Below are 22,252 nucleotides of genomic sequence, written 5' to 3' on the forward strand. Positions count from 1 at the left end.
TTACTTTGTATTCCTTGCACATCTTTAATACTTACAGACAGCAGTTTATGTGTAAAGGTACATAGCATGGGAGAAGAGAGGATCATAAATTGGGGGGGGGGGAGGCTTTACTGTAAATTTACAGGAGCCTGGCCTCTGAATCCTGCTGCTTTTTAGTGCTTACATGGGGATCGCAGAGGACATGGTGAGAGGACTTCAACCAATCAGCTCACAGCTTACTAACAGCCACAGCAAAGGGATCTTCCTGGCCAATCTGTTTATGGTCTATAAAATTAAATTACACCTCAGTCTCATACTGGCCACAATGCTATAGCAGGTGGCACTGTTAATCTGTTGATGGACAACTGCTTTGATTGCAATTTGGTTTGATGAACTGCATTTAGTCTTAAGTGCAGTCCTCTAAAATTTGCACAACGGCTGTCCTTCCAGTAGAGAACATGTGTAAAGGGTAACCCCTCTTCCGAAGTGAAAGGCCTGGCCCCATAAAAGTAAAAAGAAAAAATACTCCACATCCTTCCTGCTTTCTCGCAATGAATCCACAGCTGTTTATGGTACTTCCACAAGCGTCTGCTAGCTGTGTTATTGTTTACACATGTGCTCTCATGAATACTGTCATCTTATTTACAATCTACCCTTTGGCCTAAATGCTGACTATGTACAGCACCATTTATGTACCAGTATTTCTGTTTCATCTCCAGGGCTCTGTTCACTGCATGAAAGACCAAGTCCCACACGCACCTGCACATTTATTTCACACTTCATATATTACAGGTCATTAGTGTTGTTTTTTATATTTAGTTTGAAGCTGTGTTTCACCAATGAAACCCTAAACTACCTAACGTGCCGGTTTTAACTCCCAAAGCACCAAGTAACTTGCCCTTCCGGTATGCCCACTGGGCTGCCACACCTGCACATTACCCAGAGTGCCATCTTCATATGTATAGCTACCTTTGAACTCAGCCCCATGTCATGTGACCACTAGTAAGCAGTGAGCGGTATAATCAGGTCATGGGTCAGAAAGGTTAAGTTTATAATATATTTGAATAGTTGAGGGCAAAAAGGGGATTTATAATATGGGTCTTAAATTCAGTTGTAGCCATTAGAGGAGGACAGCTGTCATTCTGGGACATAAGACACCTGCCACACGATGATATGGCTCCTCTCTGCTTTGGACAGTCCTGGCTTAATCTGTGACACCTTGTGGCCGTCCTCTGTCTCCTCATCCTCTCCATCCCCTGCAGGTGCACGGGAATGGTGAAAACACGTCAGACTTAACGGAAAAAGCAGCACGTACTCAGAAAATGGCATAAATGCACCATCTGTTTAAAACGCGGCGTCATGGAGTGGTCCTCGGTGGCTGCTGGGCATCTCCTCAGGTCTTACCGATGCGGAAGTCGATGTAGCCCTCCCCGCCACTCAGGACCAGCACATTGTTGACACTCTGGGCCTCCGCCTCTGGGGCAGCCGTCGAGCTGGGGTTCTCGGATGGGCTGTCCAGCACGCTGCCGTTCAGCGTGGCCAACACGTTTCCTGAAGAGTTCAGGTGGGGGACACAGTCAGATTTAACCTCGAAATTACTTCCTCCATCTCTTTATAAGGCGGGTGTCTGTGCATTCTGGTTTGAGGCAGGGGTGTTGTATGACTCACCTGGCACAGAGACGAAGAACTTGACGGCGTCGCGATGGCCGTGGAAGCAGAGCTGAGCCTGGGCCATGGAGCAGTAGGGGATGAAGCTCCCGCTGTTCTTGTCTGAGCCGTCGTCAGCGTACACGTGGATGACCCCCCCGCTGGAGGTCGGAGACACCTTGTTGGCTGAGGGGCGACAGTAGAGCTGTGGTCGGCAAGCGGCCAGAGAGCCAGGAGCATGCAAGCATGTGCAGACGTTCCACGAGGGGTGGCAGGCCTCCCTTCGAAGGTGCTTCTCTGTTAATTCCCCTTTTTATTTCACTTGCACTTTTTACTTTACACATGTCTGGTACCGATGGAGAGACCAGACCTGTATGCAGATGGGCTATTTACATTCCAGACAGATTTGTCCCTCGGTCTGCATTTACTACAAACCAGCAACTTGTGGAACGTACAAATCAGAGGGGTTCCCTGTCACTGCAACTCGTCTGTGCCCTCAGCAAAACATTCTATCATGATCATTAGGGAACACGTGGAGGTGAGAATGCTGGCAAATGAGGACGAGAAACACACATGAAAAGTGGCCAATCGGAAAAGGACATTTGGATACGCATGTGGAAAGCGGCCAATCGGAAAAGGACATTTGGATACGCATGTGGAAAGAGGCCAATCGGAAAAGAGGGTTGGATAAAGCTTCGACTTACCCCTCAAACCAAGGAGCTGCCCTCGGTGCAGGACGACAGCTTCAGGAAGAAGGAGAGAAGGGTACAGGTGCCAGGGATAGAGAGTTTTAAAGGTGAAGGGAGGCAAAGGAACGATCACCGGAAAAAGGGAGATGGAGAATAACACAGAGAAGGAGAATGCATTCGTTAAAGGGGAGGGAGGTCAAAAGAACAGCTGAAACGGGCCGAACCAGTGACTGTCATTTTAGTGTCCAAAAGGCCCCTGTGTGTCAGATGCACACACTATAGGAAAACTCACTTTCAGTCAGCGGGATGGAAATGATGACACCATTGCCTGTCCCCACCCACAGCCGGTTTCCTCCAATCAGGAGAGCGGTGATTCGGACGAATGAGAAGCCCAGCTTGCCAGTACCTGCCAAACAGCAGCAAGGAAAGGAATCAGAATCAGAGTCCGGTTTATTTGGCCAAGTACATTCACACACGCAGGGAATTTGTCTATAGTTAGTGTTCAAATACATACAGAGGGCACAGACACATTAAGGGTTAACTGCCTGAGAAAAATGCAGATAGGTCTCCTGGTAGGCTTGGGCGGCAACTATATTTTCATACCATCATACCTTCTAGGTATTTCACCCCTGTATACAGAATACGACAGTATTTTAATAAAAGTAAATCATGTAGGTTTCTGTAAACTCCTGATCACAGATAGCCTATCTTAAGTGAGGCTACAAATCACTGCTAACGCTGTGCACCGCATCGACTCAACACAGCATCTCTGTATCGGTTTAACAGAACGAAAAGCATCTGTATTTGTGTTTGTATTGTATTTTTAAATAATACTTTCAGGATTTCTAAATACCGGAGTATACCGTCATTCCGGCATACTGCCCAAGACTAGCTTGTGGTTTAAAAGCCCGTCTCCTTACCTAACATCTTGCTGACGTAGGGCTCGATGTCCACATCCTGCAGGTGCTGGTGAGTCAGAGCGTGGTACAGCCTCAGCGTGGAGTCCAGGCGGATGGAGACCCACACGCCGTCTCCAATCCACGCCAGCTGCCGTACCTGGCTCTCCCTGCGTGGGTGCGCTTCGAACGACTTCTGGAGACGTAAAGTAGGGTCAGGGTGAGTAGGCGGCATGCATAGACACTCCACAAGAGCAAAGTGACTACTTATTTTCACGTTGCCGCTTCACCTCAATCTGCATCGTCTTCGGTTGGATGACATGGACCTTGTTCTTGTAGCCACACCACACCCTGTCGTGCACCACGGCCATGCAGCGGATGGAGTGATGCGGTCGGCCCAGGTCCATCAGGTGGTAGTTGCTCAGGTCCCACTGGCCATCTACACACAGACACACACAGAGTGACAGACACAAAGAGAGACACGCATGCATACACATAGAAGCAGACCACCATTTCTTTTTTTACTTTGTGCAGTCACAAACAAATGAATTTCAAAATATTTGCTGATGTGCAAAGACCCTACGGCCCACCGTGCACTTGGTCTCTTACCTTTAGCTCTGTGGAAAATGGCCAGAGTCCCATCTGCCAGAGCCACCAGCACCCTGCCCTTCACATGACTGCAGCACAAGATCAGCAGTGCTTATGGTTAGGGTTAGGGTTAGGGTTAGGGTTAGCACTGTGAGAACCAGCACTGTCTTTTATACCCAGAACAGCTCGGAACACATCTGATTAAGATAGACTCACACTATACTGAGAACGGAGTCTTTCAGCTTTATGGAGTGAAGGCATCTCTTCCAGCTGGACACTGCTGAGTGCACATAGAGCCTGAAGAGACAGACATGGTACATCACAGACACTTAGCCCAAACAAAAGACCAGGACCAGGATAGAACCAAGTGAGCGAGCAGAACATGAATACAGGAGGGTGGCTGTTTGTAAGACGCCATAATCATCACGTCTGGCACTGACAATGATACCACCAAACCGTGTAGATCACACGTCTCAACCAGTCCTGTGCTCAGCCACACAGTGAGTGAAGCTTCTGCCCCCGTCCGCACAATGAGAATCCATGCCTAATCTACTGGTACTAATGACGCACGACTGTGTGTAAGCGAGTACAGGAGACGGCGCGCTGTTGATACGAACCAGCCATTCTGAGCTCCCAGCCACATGGTGGGCGCTGTGCTACTTGCCCCTGCCGCGTCATCCCCGTCCTCGGGAGGGACTTGACCTGTGGATGAGCTGTCCTCCGTGGGGGGGGCAGCGGCCCTGCTGGGAGTTGGGACACAGCCGATGGACGGTCACCTCAACATGGTCACACTGTTCTGTGCGCTCTGTGGGCATGGAACTGAGGACCCACCTTCCCAGCGGGGGGCCGGCCGTGCTGGGCAGGGGGTCAGTGAAGACATGCTCCATAAAGGGGCCAGGGGGGGCCGATCCCTCTGCTGCCACACTGGCTGCAGCCTCCGGGACCTCTGTGGCTTCTGTGGCCTCCTCAGCTGACTGAGATGGATTCAGCGTGGCGGATGGGCCTGAACACACAATGGTGCTCAGTGACATATGTGTGACAGTGTGGCGGATGGGCCTGAACACACACCGTTGCTCAGTGACATATGTGTGACAGTGTGGCGGATGGGCCTGAACACACAATGGTGCTCAGTGACATATGTGTGACAGTGTGGAGGATGGGCCTGAACACACAATGGTGCTCAGTGACATATGTGTGACAGTGTGGAGGATGGGCCTGAACACACAATGGTGCTCAGTGACATATGTGTGACAGTGTGGAGGATGGGCCTGAACACACAATGGTGCTCAGTGACATATGTGTGACAGCGTGGCGGATGGGCCTGAACACACACCGTTGCTCAGTGACATATGTGTGACAGTGTGGCGGATGGGCCTGAACACACACCGTTGCTCAGTGACATATGTGTGACAGTGTGGCGGATGGGCCTGAACACACAATGGTGCTCAGTGACATATGTGTGACAGTGTGGAGGATGGGCCTGAACACACAATGGTGCTCAGTGACATATGTGTGACAGTGTGGAGGATGGGCCTGAACACACAATGGTGCTCGGTGACATATGTGTGACAGTATGGCGGATGGGCCTGAACACACAATGGTGCTCGGTGACATATGTGTGACAGTGTGGAGGATGGGCCTGAACACACAATGGTGCTCGGTGACATATGTGTGACAGTGTGGAGGATGGGCCTGAACACACAATGGTGCTCGGTGACATATGTGTGACAGTGTGGCGGATGGGCCTGAACACACAATGGTGCTCGGTGACATATGTGTGACAGTGTGGAGGATGGGCCTGAACACACAATGGTGCTCGGTGACATATGTGTGATAGTGTGGCGGATGGGCCTGAACACACAATGGTGCTCGGTGACATATGTGTGACAGTGTGGAGGATGGGCCTGAACACACAATGGTGCTCGGTGACATATGTGTGACAGTGTGGCGGATGGGCCTGAACACACACACAGGTGTGATGGTGCGTAGGTGTGACCATGCATATGTGTAACTGTGCATAGGTGTGACAGTGAGTAGGTGCGACAGTGCATCTGTGTAATAGTGCATTTGTATGACACATATAGGTATGACAGTGCGTAGGTGAGACAGTACATAGGCATGAGAAGGCATAGGTGTGACAATATGTAGGTGTGACAGCTCGTACCCTGGTTCCGGTCCACCACGGGGGTGTCGGTGCGTGAGGAGCAGCTGCTCTGGTCCACATTGCAGTTGGCAGCACAGCCCACCAATGTGATCCCGGCCAAGACACCCTCCACAGCCCCCACATCCTGCGAGTCACCCCCCTCCCCAGCCTCCAGGAAGATCTCCCCCGCGGGATAGTCACTCTCGCTGGCCGCTGGGGGGGGGGAAAGGTCACTGGTGGTTAGGGGTGTGAATGCTTACGTGTGCTGATGTGTCCATCGCAGACGTCATTCTGGAAGCGCTCACCGGGCACACTGGAGATGCACAGCACATGGGCATTGCACACATTAAACTGGTCCACCAGCGAACCGGGCTGATTGGCGTCGATGATCACGACTTTGCTGGCTGAGTGGGTACTGGTGAGGATCCAGACTCGGCTGCTCATGGCGTCGATCTCATGCATCTCCTTGGAATGTAGATAGTCAGGCAGGGAGGGTCATGCGCACCCACACACATATACGGAAGCAAACACAATCATGGATGAGAATGAGCCAACAGGTGACGGTTTTTCAGGATGGGGTTCCAGTACCTTCTTCTTCTCAGGTGAGCTGTGGTCACTCTTGCTCTCTTCACCATCAGTCTTCACGGTCAGAGGGTCCGAACCATTGATGGACAGAACTTCCTGTGCAGCAATCTTCCAGCCAGCGAGGTCCACCCCCGCTGCACACCACAGCTGAAGATCCACGATGTGACAAAGGAACTCAGATGTCATACAGCCATACCACAATGACTACCAATCTCGCTGTAACCCCGGGAACAAAGCTAAATTGGGAGGTCATGGGACTCAGCTCTGGAGAGTGTTTACCTTCCTGTTGGGATCTCTCTCCACCAGGGGGCGACAGTACACAGGGACAGGGACATTCTTCATGCGGTTGTCCTCTTTGTCATTCGGGCTGACCTGAAGGGCAGACAGAGTGAAACACACAGATCACACCAGCATGTTTCAATAACCCAGGGGAAACAGGGACATAGGTCAGCATGTGTCATCACACACCAAGCTGACTTCATAGGAATTCGGTTCTGAAAAGCAATTTGAATATTCCAACTTTTCAAGGGTTTCCAAGATGCGAACGGACCAGATGATATGAGACAGAGTTCAGACACTCATACGCTAGGAGAGCTGACACAGGGTTCAGGGTCACGTTTAAAGCAACAGTACATGTCTCGTTTAATAGACAGGGAAGGTAGGAGGATTTGGACCGGGTCACAATACAGGCATTTGTATTGTGGGGTCTGAGGAGTGTGCGGGTACAGGGGGTGAGGAGGTGGGGGGTGCACTAGTGCATGCTGCGACTCCACACGTCTTACTTGCCTGGTGTTTTTTCCCGTCTTGTGATAGCTCCAGCAGAGGCCCAGTCTGCGGGAGATTAATGTTAGAGGGATGGAAACACAGGTGCTTATGGGCAAAGAGGTCAACAGAGACCTACAGAGGTTACCATGATGGGCAAACGTGGGTCAAACAATGACCTACATGGTCAGCAGGGGTCAAAACGGACCAGAGATGGCAGTTCTTACACACTGCCGTTACACTGGGCTGTGATGTCTTAACAGAAAACTGCCTCACACCGAAGTGCTGGCTATGACACTGGCGCCCTCAGGCTAAGCATTACCGACTTTACTCAGCCCAACCACCACTATTTACACCTCACCTTTAATACAAATAGCCTGGCATTGCTGCAGACTGAGGACTCCTTGCAAGCACAGCTGTTTACTGAGCTACTGAAACCCACATGATGCCTATCAGTTAAATTCACAGCTACGTGCTACTCGTAAGCAATGAATCCTTAGGCAAATTGAAAAAAAAATCACAGTAAAACACTTCTTCTAATACATAGTTATACATTTCATGCATTTGGACTGTTTTATGCCCAGAACCCTTGTGACCTGACCATGATATACATTTGGAAAATGGATCAAAGGATGATTTTAACAGCATATAAGCACTGTCCTGTGAAATACATATCTACATGCTTCATGGTTTAAATTGGAAATTAGTCCTCTAATTATTCCAGGTAAGACAGCACAGGTAAAATGAGGTGCTGGTCATGTTATGTTTAATCAGTTAAGCACTATGTGCCACTGTATCCCGGTGTAAAGCTAATGAGAATCAACAAGGGGTGGCGTGGATGGACCACGTGGGGGTACCTGTTTGAAGCGGGACGGGACACTCCAGCCACAGGTGTGTCTGATCCCATCCTCACGCACGTGCTCTCGGACGTGCCGGTACTGCTCCCGTCTCTGCTCCCGTCGGGCAGACATGATGCAATCGCTGGAGACAGACGCAGTCGTGTTACGACCACTAGCCGATTCACGCGCAGTACAGCCCATCCACATGCAATACAACCCAACCACACACAATACAGCCAATCCACATCCAGTTCAGCTGACCCACATGTAATATGGCCAATCCACATGCAATACAGCTGATCCACAAGCCATACAGCTAACCCATACACAATACAACTAATCCACATGTAGTACAGCCTATCTGGACGCAGTACAGCCCATCCACATGTAGTACAGCCTATCCGCACGCAGTACAGCCCATCCACATGTGGTACAGCCCACCCAGACATAGAACAGCTGATCCACATACAAAACAGCCAATTCTCACACAGTACAGCCCCTCCAAATGCAATACAACCCAACCACACACAATACAGTCAATCCACATGCAGTACAGTTGACCCACATGTAATATGGCCAATCCACATGCAATACAACTGATCCACACGCAGTACCGCCAATCCACATGCGATACAGCCAATTCACACACAGTACAGCCTGTCCTCAAGCAATATGGCCAATCCATTAGCAGTATAGCCAATCCACACACAATACAGCCAATCCTCATGCAAAGCAGCCAACCCACAAACAGTACAGCCAGTCCAATCCACATGCAATACAGTCAATCATATACAATACAGCCTGTCCACATGTAATACGGCTGATCCAAATGCAATCCAACTGATTTGAGTAAACAGACACTTGCATTAACAGCGGGGTCACAGCTGACTAAATGAGTGAGTGGTGAGTAGTGGGGTGCAGCTTACTCCTCTGTGAATAGCTCCAGGGTACGGTTAGTGTTGAGTGCGCGGTGTTGGGATAAACACGCCGGTGACGGAGACTTGTAGTGGATGTTGACGCTGGTGTACGGCCGCTTAACAGGAGGGGGGCTGGACGATGCACTGAAGAGTCGGGCGAAGCTGAAGGATGGAGAGACATGAGCGGCAGTCAGTCGTCGTGAGGCTCCAAAATAAGACAAAGAGGTCAAGCTGCAGGGGCCTTACAACTGCCATATGGTGGACTTCTTCTTCTCCTGGATTGGTGGACTCTCTCTTGAAGCTCTGGGAAGACATAAGAAACGTGTCGCTAGCAGCCTCTTTGTGTGTACTAGATCTATAACAGGGTTATTCAAATCACAGTCCCCAAGGTCCGAGCCCTGCTGGTTTTCCAGCCTTCCTTTACCTGTCAGTCGGGTGAGAAGCCTCTGACCAATCAGAATCAGTAATCATTAAACTAACTACCTGGGAGAACTGAAAACACGGACTGGATTTGGAATCGAGGTCCAGATTTGAAGAGCCCTGATCTATAACATACACTGCTGCATTGTGCGAGTGATGGCCACAGGCACCCCTGTACTCCTCACCGAATCATCTCCGTCCACCGCACCGCCTCCTGCAGCTCCATCAGCCGCTCCTTGTACTGATTGCGCTCCATGAGCACACGTGCCATCTCCATACGTGTGAATCGGCGACGCTGTGTCAGGGACACGTCATCCTGGAGTGGGGATGCGTACTGCCGGGGGCATAGGATCAAGGGTCACGGAGTCAAGGGTCACAGGGTCAGAGGCTACATGCATTTGCAGAACTGCATTGGAAATGATTGACGTAGCCAGAGGTATGGAGTGACTGTCAGTGACCAAACAGACTCCAAGTTCTCCAACTCACATCGTCGGGTCCTTCCTCTTTGGCATCTTGTATGGTTCCCAGGGCTTCAGCCTTCAGTCTAGCATGGGGACAGTAAAATACAGTTCATCACAGTGTTTACATACTTCACTCCAAACATCAAAAGTGGACATCATGTATATTTGTGTGCCTGTACCGCCGCAGCCCACACCTCCGCAGCTCCTCTTCCAGGTCCTTGATTCTGGTGTCCACCTTGTTCTTTGACTGCTTCACTGTTTCCAGCTCTTCCTTCAGGACCTCTCGCTCACTCGACAACTCGTCCACTTTTGCAATGAGGTCGTTCTTCACGATGTTTAGAGCATTCCTGTGGAGGGATCAGTGCTGCTTGGGGAAAGACTGACCCAGAAAGCAGCCTCATGCACAGAACTAACACTCTCAGTACTTACTTGGTCTCCAGGAGCTGTTTGTTCTCAGTCAGGAGGTTCTCCACCTCCTTGCCCATGCCTGCAGGTGAGGAGCAGCATGTGTTACTCTGGCAGATGTCCTGCTGTGCTCTGCCTCAGTGTCACACATTCTGACACACTCCCTGGCTCCCGCCCTGGACACACACCCCCAGGCTCATATCACGCCCCGGACACACACCCCCAGACTCACATCACGCCCCGGACACGCACCCCCAGGCTCACACCACGCCCCGGACACGCACCCCCAGGCTCACACCACGCCCCGGACACGCACCCCCAGGCTCACACCACGCCCCGGACACGCACCCCCAGGCTCACACCACGCCCCGGACACGCACCCCCAGGCTCACTCCACGCCCCGGACACGCAACATCAGGCTCACACCACGTCCCGGACACGCACCCCCAGGCTCACTCCACGCCCCGGACACGCACCCCCAGGCTCACGCCACGCCCCGGACACGCACCCCCAGGCTCACGCCACGCCCCGGACACGCACCCCCAGGCTCACTCCACGCCCCAGACACGCACCCCCAGGCTCACTCCACGCCCCAGACACACCCCTATCCTTCCTGGACCAGCCTTCCTTTTCCCTTATTTCCGCCCAACATGAAGTCGGCTTTTGTCAGCATTACATCTATACGGCATGAGCAAATCAAAGCTGCAGAGAATGGAGCAATGATGAGTGTCAACAAAGCCAAAGGCTGATCCATCACTCCAAACAAAGATAAGAAGGAAGCGGGGCGGTGGGGGGGGGGCAGGGCAGCAGGGCTGTATGGGTGGAGGTGCCAACGATGGACAGACAGCAGCCAAGAAAAGGCCTTACCGAAGAAATCATCGCGCACTGAGCAAGCAATTCCACAGGGGGAGCAGGAGGGAGGTAAGGAAGCAGGGGAGTGCACGGCAAGAGTCCAAGAGAAACAGGAGAAAGAGAAGCCAGTCAGCACCAAGAGGAGGAACATGATGATTAGGACATCTAGGGAGAAGGCGAATGGAGGCGCAGCGTCGCACTCTCACTGTAAAGCTCCCAAACTCACCGCCAATCAGGGTGTAACAACATAAACATGTATAACGGCTTCCTGTAAGGTTTACACAATAGTCTTGGTCAGGTGGCTTAAAGCTTCATTGTAACTCCTTACATTTTTATTTAGACCAGTAACAGGGAAGTGTCCTAACATGTGCCAGCATGGGGTAGCTTTTGGAACCATCAGAACTGCAAAATGCTGAGCGAGGCATTGGTCACGTGACACAGATACAGCTATGTGAGTGAAGGAATACCAACCAATCCTGTGGCCAGAGGGGATCACATGACACAGATAGAGCTAAGTGAGTGAAGGAATACCAACCAAACCTGTGGCCAGAGGGGATCACATGACACAGATACAGCTAAGTGAGTGAAGGAATACCAACCAATCCTGAGACCAGAGGGGATCACATGACACAGATACAGCTATATGAGCGAAGAAATACCAATCAATCCTATGGCCAGAGGGAGTCACGTGACACAGAGTCAGCTATGTGAGCGAAGGAATACCAACCAATCCTGTGGCCAGATACACACCTGAGAACTCCCCTACGGATGCATCCCGGAAAGCCAGCCACATATGACAGAGGGAGGAAGCAGAGAGAGAGGATCAATCAGGAGGGGGAACACACCTCCCATAGGCTGAAACTGCTCAGAAACGCATGTCAATGGTAGATGCATGATTTCCCAGGGGGTCTGGGGGCTTCTTGAGGGCTTCATGCAGATAGAGGCACTGAGCCGTAGCTGCAGGGCATGAAGCAGCAAGAGCAGCAAAGCAGAGCAGAGGCTGGAGCAGCAAAGCAAAGCTGCCACGACTCTCCTCGTCCTGCCCAGGTGTCCCTGAGCCCTTTAGAGCCAGAGTTTGTTCCCACTCACCCAGAAGCTCTGCCCCTTCATCCACATCCCCGATGATGTCAGACTTGGCATTCTTGATCTCATGGTATAGCGAGTCTGTGTTAATGCCGAAAGCCTCATTGACGATTCCCTGCGAAGGGCTGCATATGAGAAGATTGCTGAGGTTAGAGGTGCCCATGACAGCATAACGCAGTGAGAATATTTACTTTTAAGTCCTGAACCCCAGAACCAGCGACGCACCTGCTCCCCCCACCGTACATGCGTGGGTCTATGTCTATCTCTGGCGAGTCAATGATCTCTTGGAATTCGGACCATTCATCACTACTGCCCATCCCTGCAGGAAGCGGCACACGTCATGGCGGAAGTCCAGAAGGCGCTTCCTCATCACGGCTACATGCAGGTCAACACCCACCAATGCTGACGTTCCTGGTCTCCTGAGACACCTGCACCTCCATGTTCCTGCTAAGGCGTTTGCTCTTCTTGCTCCGGTCTCTGTTGAACTGGGACACGTGCTGAAGGCCCTCATTGAGCGGTGTGACCGCGGCCGACGGCACCGAGGAGGTGGGGGTATTGGAGCCACCGCTGCTGGGTGTGGCTACAGCTGAGGACTGTCCTGATTCTGACTCGTCCTCCTGCAAGGATACAAAACACGCTGACGGGGGATACACAGGGATCTCAGCACACGGCCTCTCCGCATACGCCGGGACACGGTGGCTAGCTGCTTGTGTGCTGAATTGGCAAGGCTTCATTATTAAGGATAAATTTGCATGTAACTATCGCATGCACTAAAAGTAGATAAGGTCAGTAGGCACCACACTCCAGAACAAGGCCTACTGACATGAGGTGTCAACATTAGAAGGGGTCCCAATATATGATGAGCTTCCAGTATGATCAGTGGAGAGGAACTCATCAGCACAGACAGCTGTTTATCTCTAGCAAATAAAACAAGGAGAAACCGCACAGGCTGACAGTCTAATACTCACTTTTTGCTCCAAGATCAGAGAAGTTAAGGCTTCAGACCAGACATCAAGCAAGTCTAAACTCTGACTGGAAATTGGAGTCCTCTCAAAATGAGTGGATTGATATGAATATGATGTATATAATGTGAAACCTTGTTTACCACAGCAGAGCATCTAGGTACCTAATCTGACTCAAATGATTTAACCTGTACTGATCCATTAATATATCTGTCTGAAACTTATTGAGGAGAACTGTACTGTTGCAGTGATATACATCATACTTATTGGTGCTGTTTTAGTGATATCCATAACACATATCTGTACTGTTGTGGTGATATCCATGATACGTATCCGTGCTGTTTCAGCAAAATCCATCATACATACCTGTGCTGTTTTAGCAATATCCATCATACATATCTATGCTATTTTAGTGATATCCATCATACATATCTGTGCTGTTTTAGTGATATCCATCATACATATCTGTGCTGTTTTAGCAATATCCATTATACATATCTGTGATGTTTCAGCGTTATCCATGGTATATATCTGTGTTGTTGTAGTGATATCCATCATACATATCTGTGAAGTTTTAGCGATATCCATCATACATATCTATGCTGTTTTAATGATATCTGTTTAGCAATATCCATTATATACACCAATCAACCATAACATTAAAACCACTGACAGGTGAAGTGAATAACATTGATTATCTCATTACAATGGCACCTGTCAAGGATGTCACTATATATTAGACAAGTGAACAGTCAGTTCTCGAAGGTGATATGCTGGAAGCAGGAAAGTGGCAGGAATGGTTTGAGGAACATGAAAATTCCCCAGATCGCAATTCGAGTGAGCATCTGTGTGATGTACTGAACAAACAAGATAGATTCATGGCAGCCCCACCTCACATTTTATGATGCTTTAAATGATCTGCGGCTAACATTTTGGTGCCAGGTACCACAGGACACCTTCAGAGGTCTTATAGAGTCTATGCCTTGACAGGTCAGAGTTGGTTTTGTGGCACAAGGGGGACCTACACAATATTAGGCAGGTGGTTTTAATATTGTGGCTGATCTGTGCTGTTTTACCAATATCTATCATACATATATGATACACATGCTGTTTTAGTGATATCCATCCTACATATTCGAGCTGTTATAGCGATATCCATAATTCATATCTGTGCTGTTTTTAACGACATCCATGATACTTATGTTTACTGTTTTTGCTATGTCCATCGTACATATCTGTGCCGTTTCAGTGATCCATCAAACATATCTATCATGCTTTAGCTATATTCATCACACATATCAGTGCTGTCTTATCGATGTCTATCACCTATCTGTGTTGTTTTAGCGATATCCATTACAGGTATCTGCGCTGTATTAGCCCATGACAGCATATATTTTAGCAATATGAATCATACTGATCTATGGTGACTCATTCTAAAAATATCTAGAATTGTAAAGGATTGACACTGTTAACTAAATCAAAATACATATATAAAATACGACACTAAAATACACCACAGACCCCTTCAGCTTGCTTGAGTCATTTCTTGATAATTCTGAATGTCTCATTCCTGATATTACACACTGCATTCCAGAGAAAGAAAAGCACTTTAACATAATGATTTTCCACTCATACATCTTTCAGAACAGTTTATCCAACAGAGATTTGCAGTGTTCATTTATTTTTAAAATTATGAATTATATGATAATATTTAGGATTAAAACCTTTAGTAAATAAGTAAAATTTATTTATGAAGTGCCTTGCACAGACAGCGGTCACAAGGCGCTGAACAATATAATTGTGCTAAAATTGTGTTTTAATTAATGTTAAAACAAATACATGTAAACTATATATCAAACCGATTTCAGAATATAATCTGAGTAAATTGAATAAATTTAGCGTCATTTGGCCCATCTGGTCTCGCCCACATGGACAGGGGGTACCCTAGGCTTAGCTCGCTGACACAAGCAGGCATGCTGGGGGGGAGCGTGTGGGAAAGGCCCCACACTCTATGGGGGAGGGGCTCTTCTAGCAAACCTTGTAGCGAGGTTGGCTGAGCTGGCTGGCAAGCCAGACATCAGGCCCAGGCGCCATCCTCGCCCCCACCTGCCCCCCACGTACCATCCCGTCCGCACTGGGGAACAGGCTGAGTGACGGTGGCCGCTCCGTCTTGCTGGAGGTGGAGAGAGAAAGAGAAGAGCAATACGGCCGTTAAAATCGCTGCCTGACAGCGTCTCTCGGTAAACTGTGACAGTCTGCAGTGACACAGAACAAAACAGACCGCAGAGGAGAATGGGACGAGACTGTGGACGCAAGCAATCCCACAAAGTTACCACTAGCACCCAGACACATGCTCAACGTCCCACACTGCGCAGACAGGATCTCCATCTCAGCAGGAGTGCCAGTGCTGGATGAAATAAAGGTGCATTTACCTTTTCCTCCATGTGTGGCGCTGACTGGGGCTAAACACACAACACAGCGGCAACAACACGGAGTGCAAGACAAGACACAGAGGTTAGATAACGACTGGGACAAAACCACCAAGGGTAACAACAGATAGGGAATAATGTGATGTTAAAACACTAACATTTAAGGGCAGATTAAATGTACAATGAAAGCTTTCCATATCAAAGACACGTTTTTAGGAATTCAACAAAATATTACAAATGCTATTAAAAAAAGAAAATGATAAGGAAGATGGTACAATCTTATGAAGAGAACTCATTCAACAACAAACCAATGGAAAAGCGCAAAGAGCCCAGCCAGCACTTACGTTCGCCCAGGGCTCTCAGATTGGATATTGCCACCAGCTTGCTGCATCTTTGATCTCTCGATGTGCTCCACATACGTCTGAATCATCTGAGACAGAGCGGGGCACAGTGAGCCAGTGACGTTTCTCATTGACATTTCAGGTCTATTTGCTGTTGCCTTTTGTGAGAATTTTGGTCACACACAGGCTGTGCTTGAATTCAGGGGCTGCATCCTTCGAAGGGCGCAATATACAGTCCCGATCAAAAGTTTAAGACCACTTGAAAAATGGCAAAAAATCATATTTTGCATGGTTGGATCTTAACAAGGTTCCAAGTAGAGCTTCAACATGCAACAAGAACAAATGGGAGTTAGACAAAACGTTTTTTTGAGCATGCAATTAATTGAAAACAACGCTTAAACTGAAACAGGCTGTTTCACAGCTGATCAAAAGTTTAGGACCACATGCCTTTAAAAAGCCAAATCTGTGCAAAGATGTAGATTCATTGTCATTTTCTGTCAGGTAGTCACACTGTCATGACGTTCTGATGGCAAACGCGAATAAACTCTCCCTTTTTGAACGTGGTCGGGTTGTTGAACTGCATAAGCAGGGTCTCTCGCAGTGCTGCTGAGGTGGGATGCAGTAAGACAGTCATTTGGAATTTCTTAAATGATCCTGAGGGTTATGGAACAAAAAAGTCAAGTGGAAGACCCAAAAAAATTTCACCAGCACTGAGCCGGAGGATCCAATTGGCTGTCCGTCAAGACACTGGACGATCCTCGACCCAAATTAAGGCCGTTACTGGTGCCAACTGCAGCCCCATAACCATCAGACGGCATCTGAGACTGAAGGGCTTCAAAAACAAAAAACGTCTTCAAAGGCCTCGTCTCCTTGAACGCCACAGAACTGCCCGTTTGGACTTTGCAAGAGAGCACCAAACATGGGACATTCAAAGGTGGAAGAAAGATTTATTCTCTGATGAGAAAAAAATGTAACCGTGATGGTCCTGATGGTTTCCAACGTTACTGGCATGACAAGCAGATCCCACCTGAGATGTTTTCTACACACCACAGTGGAGGGGGCACCATAATGGTCTGGGGTGCTTTTTCCTTCAGTGGAACAATGGAGCTTCAGGAGGTGCAGGGCCGTCAAACGGCCGCTGGCTATGTCCAGATGTTGCAGAGAGCATCCCTCATGACTGAGGGCCCTCGTCTGTGTGGTAACGACTGGGTTTTTCAACAGGACAACGCTACAGTACACAATGACCGCAGGACAAGGGACTTCTTCCAGGAGAATAACATCACTCTTTTGGCCCATCCTGCGTGTTCCCCTGATCTAAATCCAATTGAGAACCTTTGGGGATGGATGGCAAGGGAAGTTTACAAAAATGGACAACAATTCCAGACAGTAGATGCCCTTCGTGCGGCCGTCTTCATCACTTGGAGAAATGTTCCCACCCACCTCATGGAAACGCTTGCATCAAGCATGCTGCAATGCATTTTTGAAGTGATCAACAATAACAGTGGAGCTACTCAGTACTGACTTCATGTTTGGAAGTTTGATTTGTTTTGGGGGGCTTTACGGGTTTTTTTTTGGAGGTGTGGTCCTAAACTTTTGATCAGCTGTTTCAGTTTAAGCGTTGTTTTCAATAAATTGCATGCTCAAAAAAATGTTTTGTCTCACTCCCATTTCTTCTTGTTGCATGTTGAAGCTCTGCTTGGAACCTTGTTAAGATCTAACCATGCAAAATATGATTTTTTGCCATTTTTCAAGTGGTCTTTAACTTTTGATCGGGACTGTATATAGCCTTTGTAGGCTACATCCTCTGAAGGTCCGCATAATGAATCTTAGGATATATTAACGCATTCCTAGACTGTATTTGAAGGAGCCTTCGAAATAGGACAGCCTTGTCGCGTTGCTGAGACGCGTTCGATTTTTGGATGCAGCCTTAAAAGGATCCTGTCCCAGAATTCAGACACAGCCATAGGGAAAGGCCCTCAACTGCATTATGGGATTGATGGGCAATGCGGGTGTAGTGACCGTGAAAAGGATGGCGTCTCTGAACACCGTGCGTTCATGCTGTGTGGCCACATACTTCTGTGTGCCGCTGATGAAGGGCGTTGTATTCCTTCTTCATGTCAGTCTCTCGTTCCTCCAGTCGAGAAACTGCAAACAAGAATGACTTAATCAGAGGACCATGACCTTTAACCTCATCAAATGGACCAGCGTTTCTTTCCCAAGGAGCACAGCATTATACAGACACACAGTCAAGGAATTAATCACCCAGACATCCAAGTCGATTACTGTGCTGATGTTAGTAACTCGAATATTGCCAGATTTATCTGCACTGGAGTACATTCTGTTCTTCAGGGTAGAGTGACATGGAGATTAAAGATATATTTCTGTTGTGTAAACTGGGCAGGCCATTCAGTGCTTTCCTTCACTGTCTTATGTTTGTGTAAAACAGCATCTTTTTTGAAAGATATACAACTGCATGTTATTATAGTCATCTGGATGTAAACAGTAAGTTTACGTTAGGTCATTATTTCCAGATGTGGAGACAGCAGGAGACTCACTCTGATCGGCATAGTTCTTCGCTTTCAGCTCCAGCTGCTTCCCCTGCAGCTCTAGACCCTCCACCTGCCGCTGCAGGTCCTTCTTCTCAGCTTCGAGCACATCCTCAAACTCAATGAACTTCTGCAAGGACCCAGAAGGCACATGGCGTCATCAGAGAGCGCAGACCACCACCAGAACAGAAACACAGGTAAATAAGTGTGAGAGGAACTAACAAAGACTGGCTGTGATGGTAAATCCCAGCTAAGAGATAGGTCATGCATCATTTAATTAACAGAATAAAGGGGAATGCAGAATACATCTGAGTAACAAATGGTTACTGCTGTTTTTGATAGACATTAACTGGCAGAAGATCATGGGCGTAAATTACGGGAATTACCGCCCCCCCACAATAATCAAAATACAAGCCCCCCAAAAATTATGTTTCCCCCTAAATGGGTGGAGACCTCAAATCCCCCCTCGGCCAATGTCCAAACCAAAGTTACACCCTTGCAGAAAATGACCGTTATTACAATGTACAATGAAAATAAATAACTAAACCTTGAATTTTACATTATGCTGCAATGGGAAAACATACTCATCTTGACTTATTTTTAATTAAGCAAAGGAAAACTGCCATTTTTTGAGTAACACAGAAAAACAACATTAACTTAATCTACGTACACAGATGCTTTTATAAATCAGTAATCACTGAGTTTGCAGAGCAGAATGATAAAACTAAGCAATCGGCTGCAGTCAGTCTGGAGTATTAAGAGCATGTGGAGACAATAATCTGTTCTGCAATTAAGAATATTTTAATTCTTTCATTTTAACTTGAGTTTGTAAGCTGAAACCCCCTGAGGCAACAGGGCTACAGGCTGCCGCTCCCTAATTGCATGTTATGACGTAGAGCAGCTGAAATACTCGCTGCAGTAGTGCAGTATTGATCTGCCTGAGTGTCCTTGAAGGCCCAACCCCCTGCTTTTACAGAATATAACACCGCTACTCCATCTAAGCACTTTCCCTCACTCAGAGCCGGTCAATCCGAAAGTAGGGCGCCGACTTGCCAGCCAGTTTGACTTTGCCGGAGACTGGGGAGGTGAGTCTCACCTAAGATGCCACATCCACTAGGGCCAGTACCGCCCTCACTTAAAGATCAACCAAATGTGCGTGACAGAGGCCACATTTTCGCAGGGATCTTTACTGACCGACACACTGAAGGGAAGAAGCAACGAATCCCACAATAACAGTGTGACTGGACAAGATCCCCACTCGAAAAACTGCTTTCCTGCTCTCACAGAGATGAGTGTCATTTACCTCCACTGCAACATCTTGTTTTTTCATGCTTATTCACAAAACACACCGAAAACATAACATATTAATTAATATATTAAACAGTAGATAAATCACAATTCCCTTTGCATAAAAATACATAAAGATCTGTTTGTTAGACACTACACAGCTTAACAATTATAAGCTCTTTATGACTGTAAAAGCTGAACAAACTAAGTATTGAACCCTTTAAGACCACCACAACCAAATACAGCAACCACTCCCTGTGAACTTCATCACTGGTTAGAATTTATATATATATAAATTCATATATATATTTTAAAAATGCACAGCATACGGCATGCTTTCTGAAGATATTAAATAATTTTTGTCCGGAATTTATTGAAGTGAAAGGTGGGTTTTAACAGAATCTCAGAGAGGACAGTGTTGTTACACAAGCGCTAGATTACGCAGCACATGTGAATAGGAAGGGATAACGCAAAGTGCAGCGCGGGGCCGGAGGCGGTGCTGTATCCTGTACCGGGGCACAACAGTGTGTTCAGGTAAATCCGAGTATGAAGGATTTTAAGGGAATGTTTGTATGAGAATGTACAGAATCCATACACATCCTCATATATAAATTTACTATCATTTCCTTAAACTGTTAATAAAGAAAGACTAGCATGCAAGCGACAGTGTCGTGACATAGAAATCAATTTGTTATTCTTTTAACTTCAAATGAGTGAATAATCTCTGAAAACCTCTAAAATAATTCTGATTTATAAATTACCAGCTATGGGAATATTTCAAAATCCGCCCATTATAGGTAATGACGTTCCAGTTGGCATGTAGCAAATAGCCGGTTATAATCAAGCAAAGGCGGATAAATATTATATCAATATGGCACGAGCCGCGTCCGGCGCGCGGCGAGGGCGCACCTCCTCAGCCTGCTTGCGCAGCGCCTTCTCGCGCTCGTACTGCGTGATCAGCTGCTCGTTGTCCTCCTTAAGCAGCTCGAGCTCCACCTCGTGCTCCTGGTTCTCCGTCAGCACGGCGTCCAGGTTCTCCAGTACATTCACTACCAGCGGCATCAGCTCCTTCACCACCTCCTCGTCGTAGGTGCGGATGAGTCGCTCGAATTCGCGGTAGATGCTGTTGGCCAGGCCCGACACCCGCTCCGACATAACGGACACGGAGCCGTAGTCATCCTGGTACACCATCTCGTCGAGCTGGTGGATCTCCATCATGTTGGCGTTGGAGCCTCGCTTCAGCTGCAGGCGCAGCGGCACTCAATAACACGAAAATTTATCTCCCGCGAAGGAGAAAACTGGCGTTTATGTCTGTGTTTTTGACGGTGGCGAGAATTTTAGGTTTTATTCAATTATCATTTATAATTTTTATTACATACAGATCTCCATTAAATACCATGATACTGATATCCTCGTTTTTTACAATTACTGTCTTTTTGCTGGTTTTATTTTTGCAGGTCGAGAGGATGAAATGACATATTACTCCACTGTTCAGAATATACGCAAAGGCAGGTACTTCCCAGTACCGCAGCCTCGTCCTAGACGCACCCAGTCAGGGCTTTTCTCCGGACGCCAGCATCCTTTCGCGAGCGATTCAGTCCGGCTGGTTCCGATCCATTCTTTGGCCAAACGAGATGAACCTGTAAAAACGCAGCGGTTCGACAATGCACCTGCAGTCAGTGGAGCGCTGCCATCGCCGAGAAACCTCTCAGTGGGGGGATTAATAAACGGCGAGATGCAGGCGTATTTTCTCTCGTCGGACACTCCGGGCGGTCGGTCCTCCTAGATCATTTTCGTCCTATACTGGATGTCAATCCTCGGCTTCCAGGGGGACGGGCGATCGCCGCAGCCGGTGTGGAACGACCGGGACCCTCCCTGGCTGGACGGGGTTGCGGGCTGACGTCAGGCAGTCTGCAGCGAGCATCACGACGCACGGGGAGGGGGGTGCGTTACAGATGGCATGAGAAAATGCTCGCTGATATCCTATTCTATCAGGGTTGCTCGCGCAGCAGTGTACTTAGAAGCGTGTTATAATATGGATATGAGCATAAAATCGCCCTAGAGTGGATACAGGCAGATGACATGTTACGATACGACTCGTATATGTTACCTCATGAAATAAGTGTCATGATGGAGGTGTAGCTGACAATGCGCCTCGCATCGCAGCTCTTTGTGCTGGACATGTGACGTAGGCGCATAATGAGCACGTGATAACGGTTGGGGGTGGGGGATCGTGGAGCCAAATTAAAAGTTCTCTTTTATGATTTAGTTGGCAAAAAGCCGTGAGCATTCTACTGTTGTTCCCGGTTGGCTTGAAATTGTATTTACTTTCCTGCATAGTCTAGGAATTTAGCTTATGGTTTCAATGATACAGGAGACCGATCAAAGTGTTTTTCAAACGGTAAATGTTGAATAACACTA

At 48.1% G+C, this 22,252-nt stretch overlaps 1 protein-coding gene across 3 annotated transcripts; it reads right to left on the reverse strand.

The window, feature by feature from the left end:
* Positions 1 to 4: 4 nt before the first annotated feature.
* On the reverse strand, positions 5 to 21,985 carry LOC111836871 (C-Jun-amino-terminal kinase-interacting protein 3-like). Of its 3 annotated transcripts, none has more exons than XM_072704596.1 (32): positions 20,741 to 21,985; positions 18,554 to 18,674; positions 18,073 to 18,143; positions 16,002 to 16,087; positions 15,661 to 15,690; positions 15,266 to 15,401; positions 12,664 to 12,883; positions 12,492 to 12,585; positions 12,273 to 12,391; positions 10,356 to 10,413; positions 10,121 to 10,273; positions 9,952 to 10,009; positions 9,651 to 9,799; positions 9,292 to 9,348; positions 9,055 to 9,207; positions 8,147 to 8,270; positions 7,314 to 7,358; positions 6,807 to 6,899; positions 6,531 to 6,674; positions 6,248 to 6,407; positions 5,964 to 6,155; positions 4,631 to 4,802; positions 4,417 to 4,539; positions 4,016 to 4,096; positions 3,821 to 3,888; positions 3,502 to 3,650; positions 3,236 to 3,407; positions 2,608 to 2,721; positions 2,331 to 2,369; positions 1,648 to 1,812; positions 1,384 to 1,530; positions 5 to 1,235 (listed from the first exon to the last, which is right to left on the reverse strand). In XM_072704596.1, the coding sequence occupies exons 1-32, from the start codon at positions 21,047 to 21,049 to the stop codon at positions 1,117 to 1,119; spliced, it is 3,921 nt and encodes a 1,306-aa protein (XP_072560697.1). In that variant the 5' UTR covers positions 21,050 to 21,985; the 3' UTR covers positions 5 to 1,116. The 3 variants fall into 3 exon arrangements, with proteins under 3 accessions (XP_072560697.1, XP_023654280.1, XP_072560698.1); XM_023798512.2 differs by having other exon boundaries at positions 4,417 to 4,542; XM_072704597.1 differs by lacking the exon at positions 2,331 to 2,369 and having other exon boundaries at positions 4,417 to 4,542.
* Between the last annotated feature and the right edge of the window lie 267 nt (positions 21,986 to 22,252).

Source organism: Paramormyrops kingsleyae, chromosome 22 (genome assembly GCF_048594095.1).
Source record: "Paramormyrops kingsleyae isolate MSU_618 chromosome 22, PKINGS_0.4, whole genome shotgun sequence".
Classification (NCBI taxonomy): Eukaryota; Metazoa; Chordata; class Actinopteri; order Osteoglossiformes; family Mormyridae; genus Paramormyrops; species Paramormyrops kingsleyae.